Source organism: Lonchura striata, chromosome 4, assembly GCF_050655825.1.
Source record: "Lonchura striata isolate lonStrDom1 chromosome 4, ASM5065582v1, whole genome shotgun sequence".
Classification (NCBI taxonomy): domain Eukaryota; kingdom Metazoa; phylum Chordata; class Aves; order Passeriformes; family Estrildidae; genus Lonchura; species Lonchura striata.
This window is the reverse complement of record NC_140706.1, coordinates 28442046-28467134: the sequence shown is the minus strand read 5'-3', so window position 1 is coordinate 28467134 and position 25089 is coordinate 28442046. Positions and strand designations below refer to the sequence as shown.

At 34.8% G+C, this 25089-nt stretch overlaps 1 protein-coding gene and 1 long non-coding RNA gene across 8 annotated transcripts in view; both read left to right on the top strand.

Annotated features, from left to right (window-relative positions):
• Window positions 1-19572, top strand: part of LOC146767571 (uncharacterized) — a 62038-nt gene extending 42466 nt beyond the window's left edge. Inside the window, exons 2-3 of the long non-coding RNA XR_014954769.1 lie at window positions 12453-12554; window positions 15640-19572. This is a non-coding gene — a long non-coding RNA (uncharacterized LOC146767571). The remainder of the gene's footprint in view (window positions 1-12452; window positions 12555-15639) is intronic.
• The window catches only part of SGCZ (sarcoglycan zeta), a 413238-nt gene that overhangs the window by 263258 nt on the left and 124891 nt on the right, over window positions 1-25089 (top strand). For all 7 annotated transcript variants that reach the window (XM_085577913.1, XM_085577912.1, XM_021534351.4 and 4 more), the window contains one exon: window positions 23561-23662. In XM_085577913.1, coding sequence (XP_085434039.1) covers window positions 23561-23662 — 102 coding nt within the window. The remainder of the gene's footprint in view (window positions 1-23560; window positions 23663-25089) is intronic.

The following is a 25089-nucleotide window of genomic DNA, read 5'->3' as shown; positions in this document are numbered from 1 at the left end:
TTTGTCCATGGTGTGAGAAAATAAAATTAGTACTTAGAATAATAGTGATGTGCCAAAAATATTGAAAGGACCTTTAAAATATCTCAATATTTTTTCATAAGTGGTTGCATCCCAAAATACCACATTTCTGTTCTGTTAGGTAGAGATGTCTGGTTTCCATCCAACTGTTTTGCTCTTCCCATCTATACACATATATGTGTGTGTATATATATGTATAATTTTATGTGATTTTATATGTATGTATATCCTACTTTTTGGAGTTTTTTCCTTCATTTTGTTATTAAATAGCATACATATAAAAAAGAATATGTTGGAAACTTGTGTAAGTAATCAGGGTTCACACTTTGCATGCTTCAGGCAAGTTACAGTGATACAGTACAAATAGAATATAATGTAATTGGTTTTGAGCTCAAAAATAATTCATCTAGTGTTTTACAGGATATCATTTTCTCAAAGCACTGGAAGAGAACAGCAAAATTTTAAATTAGAATTCTTTTTTGTATCTCAGATTCTTCCTGTGGCAGATATTGTTGAACTTTTTCTTTTCTTCTTCTAAGAAGAAAAAATAAAAGTATACTGTGTTAGTTTCTTAAAAGTACTTCAGTACATAGAAACTTTTATTTTTGTTTTATATGAGACTCATGCTATGCACATACTCAGATATGTGTTAGGAAGTTGATGATTTCTATCTTGTTAGTGTCATCCTAATGATCTCTGCACTCAGGTGAGCAAAGAATTCCTCTCTTTGGTGGTTCTGGTGCTTTCAAAAAAAAAAATATAAGAAACTTGAGGAAAGTATTACTGCAGCCATTCTCAAGCCCACCAGCAGCATTTATAACAGACTATGTAAAATGCAGTATTTGCATACTGCTTGATAAAATGGTTGTGATCAATGAAATCAGGGCTTTTGATATAATTCTTCATTACCCTTTCTTATTCAATATAAAAATAAATAACAAGAGATGCATTCACCAGTTTAAAAACTATCTAGTTAGTCTTGGAACATAAATGTATCTTATAATCTCTTCAGTGATTTTATTATTAGTAATATTGTTTTATTTAGTATTAGATGATCTGTATTTGATGCCAGAGATTAGTTGCATATAGGACATAATATATACATTGAATGTGTAAATATTTTTGAGGATGAAAAATTGCTAATAGTACATTGTACTATCCTGTGGATCAAACATTCATACAAATGTTATGTTAAAACACACAAAACTCAAAACCCAGCTACAGATCAAAACTTGCATGGAAGTTATTTAACTAGGCATAAAAATAATTTATTTTGAAACAGGTTGAGTAATGTTAATCTGAAGAAAACTCTTTAGAAAAAAATTAAAAGTCATAATGGATAACCTGTTGTAGCAAGAGACTCATACTACTGTAGAACATATTTAAAGACAAAGAAACAAAATCCCAAACCTAATAAAACACCAAAACACACCTACTCTCCAAAACCCAACATCAACAAAAAAAATCTTCAAAATTAAAAAATGAAGAACTTTAGCACCCACCCATTCATGCCTTCACACCCTCAATGGCTTTGAAATTAATTTGGGGTTGATGCCCCAGTGAAAATACTGGGGTGTTTCTTATCTTTTTATTCACAAAGGCCAAACAATAGGACAAAAAGGATTTTAATGTTCAACTATGTACCTATGCAGTATTTTGAAAATGAGTTTTAAAATAAATTGCTTAAGGAGCTCCATTTATTTTTCATAATGAAGGGGAGCTGTTATTTGTTCTTTAGATATACTGTCACACTTAGTGGAGGCTATGAGATAACTCGCCATCTCATCAAAAAGGTGAATACCATTGGAGATCTTTATGCAACACTGTTGTGTGTTCTTTTGGCAAGGAAAACCTATACTTCTGCAGATACACTGCCTATGCAATCTCTGAAAATTTTACTTTTTACCCCAGGATGTAATGATTCAAACTCCCTGAGCTCTCAGTACTATGTTGAATTTTTTATTGTGAAAACCTAAATGGTTTTTATTCCCTCAATTGACTCCTAACTGTGGCCCAACTGAAAAAACAACCAACCAACCAACCCGAAAAACCCACACAAAAACCTCCTACCCTGTGGCATCAGTCTGAGAAAATTTTACTCCCTGCCTTCAGGTAAAAAGGAGTACATTTTTTCCAAACTCACCTGCTGGTGCTACTTTTAAGCTGAAATCATAGCTACAAACCCCTTACAGTGTTATTGTCATCTGTTAAATGACATATTATAAGGATGTGCTTTGTATAATATATGTAAAATGCCAAATACAGAAGAATCAGACACGTTACATAAAGGGAATATACAGTCATGTTGCAATGACTGTACAACTGAAGTCTTGCACTACTATTTCTACATCTAACTAAATCTCTGAAATAACATTCTTGATAGGAAAAGGTAGTTCATGATAAACCTATTTACTGATATGTTTATTTCCATGAAACCTGCTGAGTTACATTGTGCAGTGCAACCACTAGATTTTGTTAAGATTCTTGGGTAATTTTATTCATCCCTTATCTAGAGTCAGCTCACATATTTTTGACTCTGCAGCTATTTCTAACCAGAAGAGAAAAGGGCATTTGAAAGCTAATTAAAAAAATATAGTCATCTAAACTTACAGAAATATAATGTAATAATATAAATTATATAAATATAATAAAGCAATAATTTTCCCAGCCTTTGCATAAATTTGATTCTTCCCTGACTTGCCTTCCCCCTCCCCAGTTTCTAGTTTTAAAAATGTTATTATAGATTTTAATTGCTGCTAAAGCTAAATATTAATGTCTAGAAAGAAGTTTATGCCTGATTATACTTCTGCTTATTTAAAGAAGGTAACTTCCTTTAGAATTATTTAAACTTTAAAAAGACACCTGGCTTAATGTACAAGCCAGACTAATTCTCATTTTTTATAACTTCCATCATGGTTTAGAATATAAAATACTTTATGTAACCAGTAGTTTCTAATTAAAGAAATGCCATTCATCTACCTATGAAGAAAATTTTGATGCTTTTTCATCTTGGTGGAAAATGCTTTTTGTGTGTGTTTACTATACTTGCAAGTGCAGTGCAAAATCTTCCCTGCAAAAGCTTGTACAAGCTCAGTTGGCACTTATTCCTATCTGCTGCAAAGTGAGCTCCAAAACGAGGACTTTGGAGTCTGCTCATACAAGATGCTTTCTGTGAATTGCAACTATCTGATCTTGTTGCAAAGCACGTTGTAGTACCTAGTGAATAGGTGGCTTTTTTAAACTGAACAGCACAAAGCACTTCTGATAAGTTCATATAACTTGATGGGTTTAAACTGGGAAAAATACTCAGCTGGAAGATTTATGATACTTCTGTATGTCAAAGGATATACATCAAAGGACACTTTGCATCCTTACTTTACATTTTAATAGTTGAGTTGGCTTTGCCCTATAAATAATTAATACCACTAAGAATTTAATATCTGAAATGATAAATAGAGCTTGGCAGTAATAATATATTGTTTTTATGCTAACAGGGCATAATTCTACCAGCTGGAATTCAAAAGGCATAGTAGAATAAATTGTATCACCACTTGATTTATTATTATGGGAAAATGGAAAGATCAAACTCCTGGGTCTTGTCACATGGCTACTTCAGGGCTGTCAACCTTTTAAAAGTAGAGGCTGCGCTGAACCTGTCTTTTGTGTTTGGGAGGCTTTCCACCCTTCAAAGCCTTTTCCAGGGACACCAGTGAACTGTCTTGCCCTACATTCTGGCAGTGGCCAGTACAGATTGCAAGAAATATTTCAGAATGTCTGTTGGTGAATGCTTGGTTACTGAAATCCTAACAGGATGGCTTTCTTTCCAGCTTCAAATTTCTATTACTTAATCCCGGGTTTATATTTTGAATCACAGTGCTTTAGTGCTGAATTTTGGCATGGAATTCTACAAATTAGTTACATAGCTAGGCTCTTTTCCCCAAGTTTTAATTTACTTTTGCTCCTCTCATTTTCATATGACAACTCTCTGTGGTACTCGCTTTTTCGCAGCTCTACCTCTTGCTGTGTTTTATCTTTCTGCTGTGTATGACCTTCATACCACATCTAAATTATTTAATTTCCTTTTCTAAGCCTTGTCTTTTTATACGCAAAGCTTTAATTTCTTTTGTCACATTTTTGTTCCATTTCTACATTGCTTTATCTTACAGGAAGCAGCATTTTTCAAAAGCATATACCTCTTTTATAGTAGTAAATTTGTAGAGATTCTTCCAATTAATTATTTTGCACACAAATATTCTTGGGAATATTGATAGAAGGAACCTCTGGAAGTCCTCTGTCCCAGCCTCCTGTGTCAAGTGCCATGAACACCAGAGCAAGTTCAGCTGGTGTCCTGAAAACCTCCAAGTATGGAGTGTTTCTCAACATTGTACTCACACACTGTCCTCCTCTCCTAGAAAAATGGGATTTTCCTAATGTTCAGCCTCAGACTAGCAGTGTGCAATTTGTGGTGATGTACCTTTGTTATATTGTCATAACTGAGGCTCTACACCTATGTAATTGTTCCCCCATGTAGTTAAAATTTATGTTCTATCTCCCCATCTTCACCAGACTAAACTGCTCCAGGTCCCTCAGCATCATCCTGTAAGTCATGTTCTCTGGGATCCTGACCATCCTACTAGCCCTGCACAGAATTTTGGTTTTTAGTCACTTGGGCTGGGGTGGAGTGAATGAAGAACTGGCCATGTATTCCAGACATGCCCTCATCAGGAACAGGTAGAGGGATAGAAATTTTCTTTGGTCACATATTTAATTTGGCATGTGCTGTAAGCCTTGAATGTATTTCAGCAGAATTGATACTCAGGAAATTTTTTACCAGCCTATTTACATGCATGACGTTATTCTTCCCTTGTGTCTTGGTAGAAACAGTTTGGTAGAGATTGTTGTTGCCCTTCTCTGCAGCTCTGCTATTCAGCATTATCAGCTCCTCACTTATCTTTCCTATTTAGCATCATCTACAGATTTGTTGGGGGGCAGGCAGGGTGATTTGTCTCCTCATCCAAGTCTTCAACAAAATTTTGCAGCATAGGGCTGTAAAATATATAGAGTAGTTTAATTTGGAAGGGACCTTTAAAAGACAGCCAGTTCAACTTCACTGCAATTAGCAGGGATATATTAATCTAGGCAAGGGTCAAAGACCCATCATGCCTGACATCCTTGAATGTTTCCAGGGATGGGGCATTTACCACCTCTCTGATTTTTAAATATCATGAAGAATGGCTTGGCAGCTACATTAGCCAATTCCCTCAGGACTCTGGGATGCATGTCATCAGGTCCCATAGACTTAACTGTGTTCACAGCTGTGTTTCTGTGGTCACAAACTGGATTTCCCATTACAGTGGGAGGAACTTTCCTACTTCAGTCCCCATCCTGCTGTCCACTCACTGGAGAAATGTGGAAAAATAAGGTGTTAGTGAAGATTGAAGGCAAAAAAAAATGTGTAGAGTGTCAGTTTTCTCCTCACCCATCACCCATTGTTACTGGATTGTCAGTCTTGCTTGTGGGGGCACACCTTCTTTGACCTGCCTTTTCTGGCTGTCGTACCTGTAGAAGCCCTTATTTTTCATATTCCTTGCGCAGTTAAACTCCAGCAGTACTTTGGCCCTCCTGACCACATTCTTAGTTAGCCAGACAGCATTTCTCCACTCTTCCCAGGATATCTGTCCCTGCTTACACTGCCTTTGCATTTGCTTGTTTTCCATTAGTTTGATCAGCAGGTCTCAACCATGTCAGCCTCTTTCCTTCCTTTTTCACTCAACTAGTGGTTTTCCTCAATCTGAGGCAAAGTATTTCCTTAGATTCCACAGAGGAACACAGAAGAACTGTGTCAGAAGCCTTTTCTAAAGTAGTGTTTGTCATTGTCTGTATACATGTAAATTTCCATACAGAAATCTCTTGCTGACTATGCAGAATATGGGGATATATTACATGCAGGCTGATGAACTTACTGAGCCATTTATTCAAGCGTATATGACTCAGAAATGTCATTAGTCAGACTGGAATTATTGTCTTCATAAAGTGACTGAAGTGTTTTGAAAATTGAATATAGCTCAGTGTTCATGTTAATTGTTATGGAATGATCTGTAAGTTATACAATTGTTCTAGAATGGTCTGTATTTTAGGTTGCTGTTAGGCATCAATCAAAAATAATCTACCTTTAACAAAATTTTGAAAACATGTAATAACACTGAAGAAAATGTTACGGTAGAGTTGATCAAGAACTACTGTGGAATGTGTAGAGTTTCTAATTACTACATTTGGAAGGAATGTAATCTAGTACACATAGAAATAATGGCGATTTCACACAAAATCCTGAAAACAAACCAGGAAAACAAAAACCAACCAGCAAACAAAAAACCCACCAAAAAACATAAACCACACAAAAGGCTCCAAATATAGCCAAAGTCAGCCTACTGAGAGCTTTTTGAACACAGCAAGTTTAGTCAATAGCAAGGTCATGGCTAAGTAAGAATGAGGAATGAAAAGCAGGTCAACCATGCAGTAAGCAGCAAGTAAGAAGCAATGAGTTTCCTAAGTTACAGCTCAATGGAAAGAGACTTACAGGTATGAAACAACAGGGTTAAATGGGCATAGAGTAGAAGCAGGAAAATCATAAAGATAAATGAAGTAAATAGGGGTGAGAAATGAATAATTAACACATCAAAATCCACATTTTGCTAGTTTTAAGGCTCTAAGGGTTTATGGGGGTTTGTTTGGTTGGGGATTTTTTTATATCAGCCATTTCATGATCACGCTTATTATGGGGCAATGGAGAATTTCAATTGGTAAAACAATATCATTGCTACATTATATTAAATGTTTGTATAAAAATAAAATATATATTACTCATTTTAGATGGCTGAGGTCTGGGAAAAACTCCTTTGAATCCCATTATTTTAAGTATCTTTACAAATACTGACCTCTTTTCGTCACTGAATGGTTTTATCTCAATAAATTTTCACTCAAATTAGTTTTTGTAACTCCTGAAGAAAATGGCTTAGCAACTTCCCTTTTGAAAATATTTTTATAATTTTTAAAAAATTGGTTTAAACTCCTTTTCTTTGTGTTTTTTAATTTGGTGTGTGCAGGGGAATGTAATGTGCTTTTTCTGCTTTTCAACTATAATTTAGTAATGAACTTGTATCAAAAAGAAAATTGCATTGTGTATTTTTTATTTTTGTAGATAAATTATCATACTGATGTGGTATTCACTCTTTTTCAGTCTTTATTTTCAGGGAAAAAATACTTTGAGAATAGGGGAGTTAGAGAGGATACTTACAGACTTGATATTATTTCTGTACTTTGCTGTTCTCATTTTAATGTCAGAATGGAAAGAAGAGGGAAACTAGTTTTCTATTTTTCCACATGTTCTCAGTTTTATGTATAGCAATATTGAATAGTTTGTCATATTAATAATTTTTAAATGTAGGCCTTCACCCCTTCTTGGTACTTCTAGTTAACTATTAGCATATACTCTCATTAAAAAGCCATTAATTTTGACACATACTAATGTCAATGCAAAATCAAATTTACCTAATAAAACAACATACAATCTATTCCAGACCTCTGTGTTATATTTAGCCTGTACCAAAGGGAATAACAAAACAGATGGACCTGCCAACATTTTTTCATTATTTAAAACTAAAACCTGTACAATATACCTATGCAGAAGAAAAAAAAAGACATAATGTGCAGCTATTAACATTCTTGTTTTATTACTCTTGATTCAATCTAATTTCTTATACATGTAAACTTAGATTGTAATTTCAGAATGGTACTGCATATATTTTATCTCAAAATCTATAAAGATAAGATACCAGATTTATTTGAGAAATGTGCTAAAACAGTGCATGTTAGAGATTATAAGGCAAAAGAGCATTTGGGATTCTGGTACCATGTTGCTTGTTTTAATGTAGTCCTTTATTTACTCCATGTTCATATTTGTTTTTCTAGTTAGTTTGGAGTTTTTTCCTCTTTCTAACATAATTTGGTGGTTGCTTTAATTCATCATGCAATTGTTATATTCATTCTCGAAATATACTGTGGAGTCTTAGATTCAAGCAAACTTGTTTGTAATGTAGGATGCTTCAGCCAATGCAATCTTGTCTTCCTAGATTGCTATATGATAGTGCAGATACTCAATATTATGTGACCATATCAGTGTGATGCTTATGAAATAGCAATGAAATATGCAATTAAAATCTGAAAATATGTTCTGGAAAATGTGCCTTTCTGAAAATGTCTAAGTTCTTGATATCATTTAAGCTCTTTATGGTGTTGACAACTAGGAGCTTGGAAATAGAATGCTTTGATTGTGGAGGCTGAGGTTAACAACACATTTTTCCTTCTACTTTTTTCATTATTATGTGAATTGTTTATGGTAAAGATAGGGGCTAATATGGCTCTGAATGTTTGTTTGCAAACTTTGGATTTATAAAGATATGTTCAGAAATGTAGAGTTAGAATGCTTTTCAGTCTTCATATAGCATTTATTGGACCTGTTAAGGTAGTTTCTTGAACATTTGTAGAAAAGTGTGCATGATGCAGTGGAAGGTAGTACCAACCTAAATTATGACTTTTCTGTAGCTTTGTATCATGGCATCAAAAGTCAATATCTGTCTGAGAGAAAAACTTCAAAGCTCTGGGCAGCCTCAGTATAAGGATAACTAAGTAAAATTGAATTCCTAAAGGAATCAACTCAGGTTGCTGATGGTCTCTATTTCTGTGTGAATATTGCGATAACTCTTGGGCTTCTATTATAAGAGTTTGAAATAATCATCAAATTTGACAGGTTGCAATTATAGGGTTGATTTTCACTAGGGAGAAAAATAAAAAGGCAAAGTACTAGATCTTATCCTTGGCCACATTTATATAATTTTAAAAACTTTATTAAGGTATTAAAACTCAGATACTGAAAATTATATTGCATATATTTGCTGAAATACTGACAAGACATAATGGGCAGCAGAAATCTCTGCCTTCACCTGGCCCATGATTTCCCTTGCAGCTGGCACAAGGGACCCCTTCATTTCACTGTATGAGCTTCATGTTAGTTTGGCATATTCCAGGTTTGAGCTTTGAGCATTCTGTTCTTTCTCTTTTCCTAATGAAAAAATTGAAATAAAATCCTTAGCTTTCAAATTTAAGTAAAGTGCACCCAAAGCACCTGTTTCTTTCTGTAAGGTTGATCAGGCACTGAAAGAGGGAGCTAATGGAGTTCCAGTCCTTGAAGGCAGTCAGAGTTCAAAGTAAATAATATCCTGAGCAAGCTGCTGTGAGCACCTGCTAGGCTGGATGAGTCAAACACCAGAGGTGCAGTCCAGTTGCAATGATTCTGTGTTTCTATTGTTGTTTTAATCGACTGAAGGAATACATGTACCACTACTGATGCTGCATGAAAATATTTTCTGTAATCCGAGACACACTTCTAAGTTTCCATAGTTTTTAGACCTGTTTTTCAGGTATGTGTGAGATAAATTTATTCCAGTTTACATACCAGGCAGATCAAATATTATATATTACGTTTTTGAAAGATTGATGCCCTTTCCTCTGTTTGAGTAATTCTTGCTTTATTATTTCACTGCTGCACTTAGGTCTGACTATGGTATGTGGATATCTTTATTTTGCAGTGTGAACAGTGATACACTACTCACAACTGGATTTGTGCTTTCTGAGGTTTCATTTTAGTTTTCTGTTAAAAGAACATCAATAAATTGCCCTCAGTCTGTTGTCAGCCTAACTTTCAGGGCCTTTTGTCTTTTGTTTTCCATTCCGTATCTAAAAAGGGACCCTTCTCACCCTTCTCTTATATTCCTCAACACTCACAACACTTTTCTTGTGAGTGTTGAGGAATATAAGTAAATGAAATATGTAAATAATTTCCTGCATATTTAATTGCACTACAGAACAACTTATGTAGGTATTCTCGAAACTGCCTATCTGCAGAGTAAGAAATTATACTTGTTCCATTGTTCTAATACTTCTTCCACAAAAACCACCTCACACATATAGATTATGTCAGTTATTTAAACTAGAAAGAGGTAATTGTTTTCCTGCAATCCAGTAAAACTGTCAGTGTTTGGTCACTACAGTAATTTTATCATAATCCTGAAACAGTCAAGGCAAGTGTAGCTACATTTTCCTGAATAATGAAGTTGGCAATGAGTGTTGAAACTTGCATATTAAATATTCTTCTGTTTGGATTCAAGAGCAATATTAGAACAAACTATGATACTTATAACAACCAAAAGGGCAATCACTGAAAATTCAGATACACTTCATTCTTCATCTCTTATAATCATCTTTCTTTTTTGTTTTTTTGAGGGCTGTTTTATTTGGATTTTTTTCTGACGTTGTTTTGAGGCTTGTTGTTGTTTCTTTAATATTAAAAATGTTAGGAAAAATATCCAGATATGCTGCATTTGGACATCTGTAAGATGTTGCTTGGAAACAACATTCTTATTTCCATTTCTCTGTGGATAGACTCAGAAAAAAATACTGTAGATACAGTAAAAATGGCAAAAATATATTCTGTGAAACATGATAAAGTATAAATTTTAATGTATTCTACCATCTTTTGACTTTTCTTTAATTGTGTGGCTTAGATATGTGTAGTGTTGCAGAGTGAGCTTAAAACAGATTTTAATGCATTTTATAGAAGGATTTCCTCAACAGAGATGAGACATCTTGTGAAGATATATACTGCGTGTAATAGTTTCTGCATGATAATCAAAAAGAATTGTAGAGAGAATGTCAGGAAAAGGTTAAAAAAGTCAACTGCTCCACCCTTTGCAACATATCTTAAACTGTGCATTATTCTTGATATGTCTGTTAAAAATGTTATTTAAAATATTTTCTAATGGATATTGCACAACCTTGCAAGATCTTTCTGGTCCAGTTTCTATATTATACTGACACCCACTTGATTCTCAGTTCCTTCATTACAAGTTCAAATAATGTATTTTCATATTTTATTATTGTGTGCTTACTTTCTCTTCACCAGTTTGAACGTCATCAATTTTAGCCCTTCTTTGTATCCTATTTGTCTCTAATTTCCCTCCCTCTTCTTATTTAATGTTTATTTGCATTGTCCCTTGTGTCATCTTTATCCTGTTTTGGTTTTTCATTGCTTTTGCATCTCTTAGATCTCATGGGCATCTTCCAGCTTCCTACAAATAGTTTGTTTGATTATCTTTTCTGGTAGAGTTCATGATATTTTTCAAAGGATTCAAGGTAAGTTGATCTTTACTGCCACTCTTTTGCCTTTTAAAAGATAAATGCCAATTCTGCCTTCTAGTGTTCACCTTTGCAGTTTGCTCTCATCCATCCTTAATGAGCTCTCACAGACTTCGTACTCATAGGCTGTATAATTATGAGCCACACAACAAAAATTACTGTGGTGCAAAATTAATAAATCAGTAGAAAAAACAGTTTGTACCAAGGACTCAAAAGGTAGAGTATAGGTATGGATATTTATTTACTTTATGATTACTATGGTGCCCTGGACAAAACATCCCTGTTATACATATTGCTCAAAGACAGCCAAAGGAAAGCTATTTTACAGACTCTTGCTTTCAGCTGTCCAGGCTTCCTGGTGTTGCTTCAGCAAGTGCCAGAGCATGCTCTCATCTGTTTAGTAGAGGTGACATGGGTCTTTTCATGCCCTTCTCCATCAAAGCCCATCTTATTTTAGTTGTTCATTTAAATTCAACACATAGTGCCTGTTGCTTCCTAAGTTTGTGTTTGGGTATTGGCTAGAATGGAAGAGATGGTATCTTAAGTCTTGTGGTGGAGGCAAATGGTCAAGTAGATACCATGAAATTATGACTTTCAATGTCTCAGTTGTTTCTTGGCATGAGCAAGAGGCAGGATAAATGAGAGAGGATGTGCAGTTTTGTATTTGGACAGATGAAAGTTCAAAATCTTGGGGGCAACTGACAGTAGATACAGAACTTAGGGACACAAAGAGACACAGCTGAGACCCTTGACCATGAACTGGTACTATGACTGCAATGTATTCAATCTTCTATGAGACCAAAGAAATTGGCAGGAAGGAGGGATGGAAAAGAGAAATTGTTGTTAATTTAGAAAAAGAAAAAGGAAAAAAAGTCAGGCAGGTGAGACAAGCAAATTAGAAAAGTGCTGGAGAAGATTACAGCAGCTAAAGCTAGAAGAAAATATATTCAACCATAGGAGGTCTTGATATAATATAAAAGAATACCTTTAGCCTGAGGGCATCTGTGTGAACTGGTTACTTCCCTTGAGACCTTTATCCTTTTAAGTGGTACAAGAAGCAGAGGAACACAGGAGGTCTCTGTGATTTGAGAACATTCTGTTGGTGCATGTGCACTTGGTACTTACTGTGGGACTTGCTTGTGCTGCAGATCACACATTGATTCAGACCTTTCTGTTCCTTTTAGAGACTGTTGCTGCACTTTGAACAGATCTTCTGATTTAATTTCATCCAAAAGGAATCCCCTTCACATGCAGAAAAACTGCCCCACAGTGTGAGCCAACATGGAGTAAGTGGGGAATTGAGGGATTGCTGCACTCTACTGCTCTGAGCTATGTCACTGTTGTAGACACCTTTTAGCTAATATTTTATCATTTGCTGATTTTGTATACCTCAAGATGAAGTTCATTTCACTCAGTGCGCTTGAAAATACCTAGGTTATACAACTATTCATAAATGCAGTCATCCTTTCCTTGCAGGATCTTAATCCTTTATCACTTGTGCACCAATTAAAACAGAAAACCAATTTATTTTGACCTTTTGACTAAAGGAGAAATTTAGAAAGCAGGAAAAAATGCTTAAGAAATGCCAGTATTCTTCAGTATCTATCAGAAGCCTTTCTTCTCCTTTGGGTAAATTAGTTTGTTAAAGAGCTACCACTTCACTGTAATTTTTTTTCACCTTCTGCAAGTCTCGAAGGAAATCTTAAGTAAAAGTCCTTTCACTGGTGTTTGCCTTCTTAAAAAAACACTGCTTTTACTTTGAATTATTTTCTTTCTAATATAACTTTCAAGAATTTTGTCCTTTTGTGACCAATCTCAACTACATTACCACTTAATCTTCCCGTTCACTCTTCATTCTCTGTTAATTGGAGCCAAATGGAAAGCAGTGCCTATCCACCCTTTTACTCCTCAAGAAAGCATTTCAGGACCTTCTTCTTCATCCTGTTTCCTGTTGTATTAATACAAGATGTTAGCCAATAATCTTTATTATCACTGAGGTCTGTGCTCTGGTTTAATCTTCACAGATACATTATCTAATTGATCCTTCTCATCTTCCAGGGAAATCTCAAAGTGGTAATGTTGTTTGGGGTTTGTTTTGTTTTGCTTTAAGTTTGTACATGTCCTTTGCAGTCACTTAGCAGTTCTTTCTCCTTTTTGGTCTGAAAGTCAAAAGAAGTGGATTCATCCATGCTCCCTTTCTGTTCTTCTCAACAAGATGTACTATGTGAATTTGAACTCTTCAACCTCCTTCTCTCTTTATATTGTTATATTACTACTATCATTAAAAATCAGCTGTATCAGCTGAGGTAATAATCAGGTGGCTGGTGAATCTGACATCCAGTCTAACTCATGATTCTCGGTGTGAGTGACCTATAGCTTCTGTTCTGCTAGCACTGAGATGGGTTCTACATTTGTTGGTGGGGATTGGACCATTTGCTTCCTTAATCTGCTCTTTTGGAGGCTGTCCATTTCAACCTCCATGTCTGGCACTTATGCATTCCTTTCCAGTTGATCAATCACTTTTTCACTGGAATTCCTCATGCCTAATGTTACTGATATCCTTTTGTATCATATGGGCTTCTCTGTTTTACCCCTTTGTTTATAGGTCTTTTGCCAGTTTCCTAAAGGGAACATTCAGGGACACTTTCTTTCCTGATTTCTGCTTTTGGAAGATATAGGTCAGTGTTCCCTGATTTCAGCAGAGAACCTGAACTGAAGAATTTCCCTCCACAGCTCCTTTGTGGGCATGACAGCAGGTTGCTGCTCTGTGTCCAGCCTGCACCCTCAGAGCTTTAGGCTGAAAATGATTTGATGACAAAGGTGATTCTCATGCTGTGCCTTTAAGGGGGTGAATTGTGATAATAAACTTTTTTCTGAAGTCCCTTCTCCAATCTGTCTCTAAAGCTTCCCTGTTATGAAAGTCAGCAAGCCATTGAAGTGTTGATTCACAAATGCTTATCTTCCATTGTGCTTCTGTGTTCAGTTTAGACATGTCGTAGGAAATTTATATCTGAGAACACACTATCATCCCTCAAAATTATGCAGTTCATCTTTTTGTCATGTTTTCATGTGAAAATATCCCCTTTACAAGGCTTCTCCCCTTTGCCAACATAACTGATAACTTTTCAATGATTTTTGCCGTGCTGAGCTATATGCAAAGAGATGAGGTAGGTCCTTTTTCCATTGCGATTTTAATGCTCCCTAGAAAACTGAAGGTTAGTATTTTTACTCCCTTTGCACTGCAGAGAAGGAGCTGAAAGCTATTATTTAGGAGATGAGTGTTCTATTGAGCAGGCTGTATTGAGCAGCTATTTTTAAACAACTTTGTGGCATTTCTTACACTTCCATTTTCTTTGCCCTGATAGCACAAGATGGATCTCTGCCACAAGCTACTTTGCTCTTTGTCCCATTTATTTTATTGAGTGTACCAATGGAGCAAGGTTTTGTTTAGTGAAAGATGTGTAGAAGTTCATTAGAAAAGCATGCAGTGTTTGTACTGTAATACTCAGTAACTGTCTAAACTTAGATAATATTAAAACTGTGGTGTTATATAGTCACACTTCTTGAATCATAAAATTGTTTGATACAACACTTTTCCCTCATGTGAAAATAATCATTTTGCATTTTGACAATAATAGTTTTCTTAAATTGGACTGCTTTGAAAATGTTTTCTAAATGCTACATTGTGATCAAGGAACAAGTGTAATAATAGGTCCTACTTAATGATATTTGTTTTGCTGTAAAAAAAGCACACTTTGCTAAATACAAGTGCCAGTCCAGGGAACTGCTGAAGGATATGCTTGGCTGTGGGTGCTTCAGTAACTCCATGGTATGGCTCATGAAGTCTTTATAAAAAATACAGAGTCAAAGTATAGCAAAACATTTTGGAAGGTACACATGCTTTAATATTAGAAAGTAAAAAATAAGAATCAAGTTTCTTTTGATGCTGAAATCTAAATCAGGGAATTTTTTAAATCTAGGACTCGGATCTGCAGATGAAAGTCCAAGCTTGTAAAACTTGTCTTAAAATGGCTCTCAGTCTTTTGTGATGGAGCAGCATGGATTTTAATATTAAAAAACTCTTTTGGGACAAAGAATGTTGGTATTAAGGATTCGGAAGGCAAATTCAGTTTTTTCCTTTAAGTTTTTTATTACTTGTATTAACTACATTGTTAACTAGAAAAGAGCAACCATTACAGCAATGTGATTCTACTATTATAGCAATAGACTAGTTATCAGTACTAAGGAGGTTAAAAAATTTGTCCCTTTCACAGACTGGGTATGTACTCTAATAAGTACATAAAAGTCTAGCCATTTTGTGGAATCCAATATCTAAATTCATTTATTCTGATGACAACATCTGATTTGTAGCAGATCATCAATCAGAATAATATTGCAGAAATACCCGACATGCTGAAATCAACAAGTGAGATAATTTTTCTCTGCTTAGCCATGGTAAGTGTTCACAAGCTGTTCTTGTTCTGGCTTTTTTATTCTACTTAGACATGGGAGATAAAGGCAGACTAGGAGCAATATGAAGCATTAAGATGCAAAATAACATACAAAGAAAATGAACTGTGATTATGTATCTAGTCTAAGCAATTATGTATCTGAAGGGCAAACAAAAGTAATTGCATTATAGCGCTGGAGTTTCAGGCTATATATGAAGAAAATTCTTTTAAAGATAGAGGCAATATAGTAACTTGCCTAAAGAAGATGCAGAATCTGCCTTTAAGGGAAAGAATAAGATCAAAGCAAATCATTATGTCTGTAGTAGCTAAGGTAAAGCTGACTTTGGAATATTGTAAGAGAATAATATTTTTTACAGAACCTCTCCACTATGCCCACAGCTCAATTCAAGACATGGTTTATTATTTTTCAATAGGTATAAATACTGCCAGAATAGTTACTAATTCTTGTTTAGCAGTTGTTTTTTCTGCTGCTCCACTTAGGGATTAAGTGTCACAAGAGCTGAAGTTTTGATTGTGTCAGGGCAAAGTGCAAACATGAAAAGCACAAAACATATAATTGCATTAACACAAGCTACTTCCTGCATGTGACTGACAACCCAAATAATATTTTTACTTCTCAAAACCTAGACAAAACTGCATTAGTTCAGTGTATTTCACTGGAATAAACAATAAGGGTAGGTCCTAAAACTTATTTGTAGAAATTCCTAGAAAAATGTCAGAACCATTTCTCTATTTTAATTATCATATGTGTACACAACAAACCAGTGGGACTGTATTTTTTTATCTTATAGGTAAATATTTTTACAGGTTTATCAACAATGTTGACTGCTTCTGTATAGAGCATATTTGTTTATTGTCCTCATATCAGTTTTTAATTTTTCTTTCTGAAGTCAGGCAATCACTTACTTGAAAAATAAAAGAATAATGTGTTATTAAATTTTCAGGCTGACTAAATTATCTTCAAGATTCTGTGCTGAAATTACAACCAGGACTCAAACACCGGGAAGTGGATTAAATAAACTGCAATTTATGTGGACAAATCAAACACACCCACACTCAATACTGCAGGCTCCTGCACAGAATATTGTGAGAGAATAGTGTCAAAAGCCTTGCTGAAGTCAAGGTAGACAATATGCACTGCTGTCCCCTCATCCCTCCAGCTAGTTTTTTCTTTGTAGAAGACATCAAACAATGATTTACCATAAGTGAATCCATGCTCCTGATCACCTTCTTGTCACCAACATGGATAGAGATGGTCTCCAGAAGAGACCCTCCATCACCTTTCCAAGGATTGAGATCAGGCTGACTGGCCAGTAGTTCTTTAGGTCCTTTTTCTTGTTCTCTTTGAAGACTGGGGTGACAATTGATTTCTTTCAGTTCTTAGGTACCTCTTCTGGCTGCCACAACCTTTCAAAGACAAGAGTGAGCGGCCTCACAGTGGTTATATTAAAGGACACAGCTATGTTTGAATGAAAAATAGCATAACTCCCCTTATGATGCAATGAAATCAAAATTTCAAACATAAAATAGGGATTTCATCTTATTGCCATGATAGGTATATATTTTATATTAATATAGGTAGTTTATGATTGAAAAAGCAGGTCATACTCCACACTTTCAAAAACCATTCTAAAGTAGCATGTATTCAAAGAATTTTAATTCTAGTTAGTTTGGATAGTAATCTGACTTTTCTTTCTTTTTAATGTTTTTTCATGTTATTTTTTTCCTTAGTTTGTTTCTCTTTAAACATTGCTGCACTGTACTACAGTAATTTATTCACTAGCTTTACTCTGATATCTACATAGTGCCAGCATTGTAGACGTTATCTATTATTGTCAGCAGATGGATACAGGCAGGTGTTTCCATCAATTCAGATTTTTGCCATTCTAGTGAATAGCTTGCTATAATTTTACCTTTCTTTTTGTCTGTTGAAGCTCAGTTATCTTTCCTAGTAATCCAGGAAAATACTCTGGTTTTGTTGTTTATACCACTACCCATTTTGTTTATGCAAGACTGCTGCCTTCAGTTTTTAATTCAGTTGCACATCCATAATCACATCCAAGCACCATTTTTCTCCAACTGGATTTACTTTCCAGCTCTGTTTATTAAATCCAGGTTTTTGCATGTGTGAATACAATAAAAATAATTTCCTTTGTCATCTTCCTTCCAATCTTTTGTGTGCATCTTCCATTTTATCAACAACATAGCTGGTAATATATTTTATCTTCCTAACCATCCCCAGTGCTGTCCCTTTACATTACCTACTTTTTTGTGCCATTCTATCAAGTTCAGTATTATTTTCCCATCCTAATTATAATTCACTGCTGCTACATTGGTTCAGTCACCTTTCTTTTGATATCATACCCTATTTTTTTTTTTTTAATTTGACATGGCATGTTTGTAATCTGTGCTTTTTCATACCAGTGCATTCACATCATCCAAATTCCATTTCATATTCATCTTGTGCTATAATGCCTACAAAGTCACAGACATTGAATGCTCAGTAATTTATAGGCCATCTGATGTAGGCACTTTTTTTAAACCCTACTTTTCCATTATTGTCACTTTTCCCCTCCCTGTTTTGTGTAATGATTCCTTCTTCAGAATGTGAGCTTTTGGAGACAGAGTTTGGGCTTAAATATATACTCAGAAACATGAAGGATATCACATCTAGCATCAGAACTTTTGAAAACCTTGAATATTATTCATAAGAATGAATTTCTGACCCAACAACTGCTTGTAAAGTAAAAGCTGTAAAGTACTGAAACACATATTTGCTGTATGTTGTTATTATTAAGGAGGTCAGAAAAAATACCATGCAAGCTTGAAATACAAATAACTATTTATTAAAGTTTTAGTCAGTCCAGAATAACCAACACTTCCATTTGCTTTTCACTGTGCTACTGCATGTAAGTTCATAATCCAAAGGCAAAAGCCTGCATTTTAGTTAGCAGAGTTCTTTACTGCCTTCTCACTGCCCACTTCACGAGATGCATGACAAATCACTGGAGGATCCCTCACAGTGCCGTTCTCATCTTACATAATGAGAGTTTTCATTCCTGGAGTATCATACCTTCCAACTTGTTTTCTCCAGACCAAGGGATTTTGAATTCTGTGGTCTTACGCAGGAATTGCAGATGTTTTATCCACTTTAATGTCTTTCGTATAGCAGGGTTATTGATAGATTTGCAGAATTTTGTAACATTAAAGGTCTGGGTTTGATCTCATGCAAGGAGGTGCCATTTCATCTGGGTGGAGTGTATAAGATATAGTTACTGGCTTCCAAAATGTTATTTCTAATTGAAATATTCCACAGCTTGGCTTCAAAACTGCCCTTTTAGTAGTTTCTGCTGCCCTTCTAATCCAGCCTAGTGAATCCTGTCCTAGGTCTCCAGTTGTTGTTATCTATGTCACAGAGGTCTGGATCTATTTTGTAGATACCTAAGCTTGTTCTTGCACACTTCTGGTTTATCAGCAATTTGTGTAGAATTCCTTATCCTCTTCTTTTTTCTTAGAATGTCTTAGTGCTTAAACTAATAACAGTAAAAAGGAAAGAAAGATGGAAAAACGAGAGAGAGTAATAAAAGAAAGCACACCACCACATATTCCATTAGATAGCAATATGTGTAGTCCAGGACTAGTTGTAGTAGTTTCGGTTGTAGATGGGCTACTGCAGCTTGTAGTTTTAGCCAACTTCCTGACTTGTTGAAAAGTATTTATAGTTCTTGAGAAGTATTCATAGCATATACTTTATATTTGTAGCTATAATAAAACATGCTGCTGTAAGAGTTTATTGGGCAGAAATTCTACAGGCTGTATAAGTAATACACCCTTGTAGAATTCTCAGCACATTGTGAAAAAATAACTTAATCTTTTGAAAGATCATCCTGCCTGTTTAAAGACAGTGTGAATTAAGCTCTGGTTTTCTTATATACCATTTACAGGATCATCGAACAACATAAATATCTGCCTGTTTATAAACAGGTCAAAGCTTGAAAAAGTCCTGAATGTCAGTGTTGTTGTTTGCCTCCCAGAATATTTTTCTGGGGAGTTCTTTTATGTTCTGATTCAAATTTATACTCTCATTATCACAGATGTATAGTAGGCATAGTTTAGGACTTCATTGACTTTAATGTAGTGTTCAAAGTCAGTAAAACTCTTCCTTAGGTTACTGCAGTTTTAAGACAACAGCATAAACTAAATGCTTGGTTTTCATATTTTAATACTTTCTTATTTGAATTTCTTGTTTTAATAACTGAAATTTGATGTACTCTAAGAATAAAATAAAATATTCATAGTGATGTTTGATTTTATTTTTACAATCTCTATAAGACATGTTTATAGATGTAAAGGGGTTGTTTTTCTTCATGTCTGAGGGAAAAGAACAATGTAAGTGAGGCAGGATCACTGTTGGTTTGTTTCATATCTAAATGAGAAATATGGAAAATTGTACATGGTATAACATACAGGTATGGAATATGCCTTTGACCACTTGGGGTCAATTGGCTTATCTAAGTTCCCTCTCAATTCCTTGGCCATCCTCACTCTACTGATTGGGGGCAGAGGTGGGATGTGGGGGGAAATCAGAAAGACTTGACACTCTGGAAGCACAGTTCAGCGATAGCCAAAGCTCTGGTATGTTATGAGCACTGCTCTAAACAAAACTGCACACTACCATACCAGCTGCTATGACAAAAGAAAACCTCCACACCAGTCAGTCCCAGTACCTGAACTTGACACTTAAGTACTGGCATGGTTCATCTCAGTCTATTTTTGCACTTGAATATAAATAAATCACACCAAAAGGATAATCTGAGTTTTATTTGTCTGGAAAACCTAAACTTTATAAAGTTTATTTGGGAATGAAGCAGAAGGACCTTCCTCTAATTAATCTTTTTAATTTTAGTAACTTTTTAACCAAGTTGTGTTAGCTCGAAAACCCTTGACTTTTTCTCTTTTAACAGCATAGTTTTAACCCAATGAAACAAGAAACTCCTCTTATTCCAATCCCTGTTTAAACTTGATGGAGGGGTTATTGATGAAAAAATATACTGGGAAGTAATTCTTTAGTGGGGTTGTCTTCATTAAGCATGTTGTAGTAGTACAAGTCTGATTTTTTTCTGTATTTTACTACTCAGACTTATTTCATGTCAGTCATTACACACTTCAGGAATTGTCTGGAAGATTATTGTCTTTATCAAGAAATTGAGGTTGCACTCACCCTATTCCAGTTTAATAGCACTTTTTGTGACTTAGGCTCTAGACTGTAGTGTCTGTCTTTTTGTGTTGATTCACGTAATTTTACTGAAGCTAGAGTGCTTCTGTCTGTGCAGAGCCTGTCTGCATTCAATCTGTTGGATTCTGCTGAAGGAGTAAAGAATGACTACCTAGAAAGGTCACTCAGAAAAATGAAAGTCTTTATATACACAGTAGGCTCTATGAATACTTTGTTTCTGAGACCCTGGCAATTTAATCTTGCTATACAATCTAACTTCCCACTGCTGAAAATAAACAGAGAAAATATGATAAGTATCCAAAAATAGTGAACAAATTGATTTTGTGCTTTAGGTCTCTGTCAGTAGCATAAGAACAGTACCACCATATGAAGCTACTGAAAGTATTTTGAAAATTAATTAGTAGTTGTGAGGAACTATATAACTTCAGTAATAAACACTTATGTGAACAGAAGTCTAGAAGAATACTGACAGTACTGTCTTCACAGCAGAGTTTTAACAGAGTACAATAAATGCAAAGACAATAATGATGTGAAAGCAAAATAGCGAGTAGCTCCTGACTGAGGTTTGCATTATTTGGAATAGGCTTATTCCAACCCTATGTGGAATAAGCTGCAATTCAGGAGGGTAAATATCACATATAAATACATAATTTTATCCTAAATATGCTTGCAAGATAGAGCAGATGGAAGCTTCTTAGGCAACTTTAATTTCAGCATTTCTAGTTTTCTGAAAGCTTGATTTTACATTTTTGTGTAGTTTGTGTTTATTTTTTATTTTCTCCTTTTCACTCCTTCCCTTTTTTTCTTGCAAATATATTTTATGTGTGTCAGTCACAAACATTCCACAGAAGCAGGTAAAACAAAATATTGAATTTGCCTTTTCAGTTAGAAAACATGCTTATAACCAAATATGTACATCAAAAAAATAGCTAATTCTTGTTAAATATTTATTCACTGGCAAAAACTATTGCATGCTTGTGTATTTTCCCAGGTTATCCTTTACTATTAAAATTTTATATTCTATTACTATAGGATTGAGAAAATTGAAACTTTTTTGTTCAAGATCACACATTCCATAACAAGCTCTATGTAGTAGATAGGGACAGGCGAACGGAAGATCTCGGGATGTGACGGAAAGAAAGACCCCCATCCCCCTCTCCTCCTGCAGCACGTTATCCATTACCCCAAAGAATGTAACCACACCTAACCCAGTAGTTTTCCACTCCTGACTAACCTTAGAGACCCTACCAAACCCCCTCTGACGTAGCAAAGTCCCCCAAGACTATTTAAACCCATGAGATAAGATAATAAATGCTTTCGACCGTCCACCACATTGGTGTCCAGCGCGTGTCGTTAGCCCGAGTGGCCCAGGGGAGACTGGGCTGCCGTGCTGTTCCTTGAAACCAGGTCACCTTGCCTTCCCTGAAGGCAACAGCTCTAATTTATTTATTTCCTTTTCAAAAACAGGTATCACTGTTTCATTTTGCACTTTTTGTTAGAAAGCCCAAAAATACCTGTCGTTTTCCGTGTGAAAATATTTGTATAAACATTACTTGACTTAAGGTAAATACTTTAACATATATCATCACTTTCTTAAGAAACATTATTTGACAATTCAGCTATAGCAGTCGAGGACTCTTACCTAGCTGTTAACCCAGTAGGCAGAGGTTATTTGCCTCACAGTTCAGGCAGCAGAGCAAAAGTGCAACTTCTCATTGTTCCAGTACACTAGAGTCAACAATGGTTTTGAAATATGTAATTAGCAATTAGATTAAATGTGCTTATTTTTCACTTAAGTGGATCAAGTTAAACTCCGCTGGCTGTACAGTGAAAAATTACTCTTCTGTAAGGAATAGAGTAAGATTCTCAGGATAAAAAATCTTGAATTTCTACTGCTGTGCAAAATAATTTTGTCTCGAGTATAAAACATGTTTCATTGTTTTCTTTCCTCTAAGAGTGCAGCTGAAGCCTTGTAATGCCACTTTTCTGTGCCTACCATTGAATTCTTGTTTCATCCAGACTTTTACAATGGTGCTTTTTGTATTCTGATAAATAAACACAATCAAAATAGCATTTTTGAAGTTGTTCATCAGCGATAGGCTCTTAGTAGTGATGAGCAACTACTAAAAATTATTTTCTTTCTTCCTACATGATATTTTTCTATGTATTTTTATCACCAGGAAAAACAAAAAGACTGGATTCAAATGGCTTTAAATGTAAAAAAATATTGCATATATATAGAGAGAAAAGTAACTAGTTTTTTTTTAATTGAGAATTGCAAAATTCAGAATCTACTTCAATCTACACAGGGAATAATGATGATCCACAGTTGTACTTTGACATTAGGTTCATCCAAGAAATAAAGTATGCAGGTCACCATCAAGTTAAATACTTCAGCCCTAGGTGAAGCTCTGGCTATAAATGTGCCCCTCTGCCTCCTGCCCATGATCATGAGAGGAGCTGGGGACAGGGGGACAGCACTCATTATTTTTAGGAGTTAAGCCAACTACTGTCTTCTTTTTAGGTTGTTCTGGATAAGGTTATTTCCTAAAGTGAATATATTTATATATATTATTGATTGTAGGATGGAATGGGAAATTTGAGAGTCACTAAAAAAGGAATACGACTTGAAGGAATATCTGAATTTCTACTTCCACTATATGTGAGAGAAATCCATTCCCGAAAGGTAGGTATTTTTCATCTTTATTTCTTAATTTGCAGCTGAAATAAATTGATCTCTTCAGTCTCAAACTACAAGGTTTAATTCTTGCACCTCCTAGATTAGCAATCAGTAGAGGTTTGCTTTGAGAATATCTTAACAGTGAAAGCTTCCTTCATATCAATTTTTTTTTTTCTGAAACCTTGATTACTTTTTAAAAGAAATGTTTTATCATTAAAAAAGGAGATTCAAAGCATGTATATTTTATGCTTCAAATGACCTCAGCACTAGGAATGGAACATTTGACTCTCATTTGATGTAAAGTCCAGATAAACAAGAGTGATGATAAGTTCAAAATTCAGTGAAATAAGGAAATGTTTTGTTCTTTTTATCACTAGCTAGCATTATTTCTTTTTCTTTTTCATTATTTTTAAATTTTAATTTTTGTTTGGGTTTATTTTACTTATTAGGGGAAATGCTGCTGGACTGTGTCTAGGATTTAATTTTTCAAAGCAAACTCTTTAAAATGTTGTTGAAATGAAATTCTCATATAGCATTATGTTATTACAGAGAAAAAAGAAAAGCAAGAAATTTTTAACTATGGAACTTAGTTAGGTCATTTTAACTGTTTTGTTTTTATTCAGTTATGCTGTCTATATTAACATTGTCAATTAATTTTAAAAAATATTGAAATGCTGGAAAAATCATCTTTTTTACTGTAAGAGTGTTTACCTATGATTTGAGAAGAATGTTATGCTGGCTTTCAGTCAATAATTCTGAAAAGAATTATAGTGTGCATACTGCAACATTTGACAGGAATCATAAGTATGTTGACCCTAAATTCCTTTGTGGAAAATTTTGTCTGTTGAAATCTGTCTTGAAAAGTCTTGAGTACATTCATAAATGAGATGACAATTTCCCATTTCTCCTAATTAGTTTGCTCTTGTATTAATAAATCCTTGACATAGTCTCTTCATCCTCCTGTTCTATAAAGCTAAGATCTTTCAATGCTTGATAAAGTAGCAGTATTGACCTAGGTAATGAAAACTTTTATAATATTTAAATAACTTTGCAGGGAGCATACTTTTCATTCAAGGCTGCAGAACATTACTTATGATGTGTGCATATTTTCCATATTTCCCATATTTCCCATTTCTTTTCAGTGAGTGGACAGTGTGATTTGGAATATTTTCTTGCCCAGTGCTTCATACTGCAGAACATTGGTTCTATTAAAGAGAAGATGCAAACTTTTGTTTCAAGTGATAGTAATGAGACTTCAGTAGGGTCCTAATTTAATTTAACTGCTAACAAATCTCAGAAAAAAAATGCATTTTATGCATATTTAATGCATAATTATTGTAAAGGAGAGGATGGAGAATCTACCAGATACCCAGCATAAGGTTCCAATAGTCCTGTGAGGCTCAAGAAAAAATTACACTTGTCTTTAAATATTC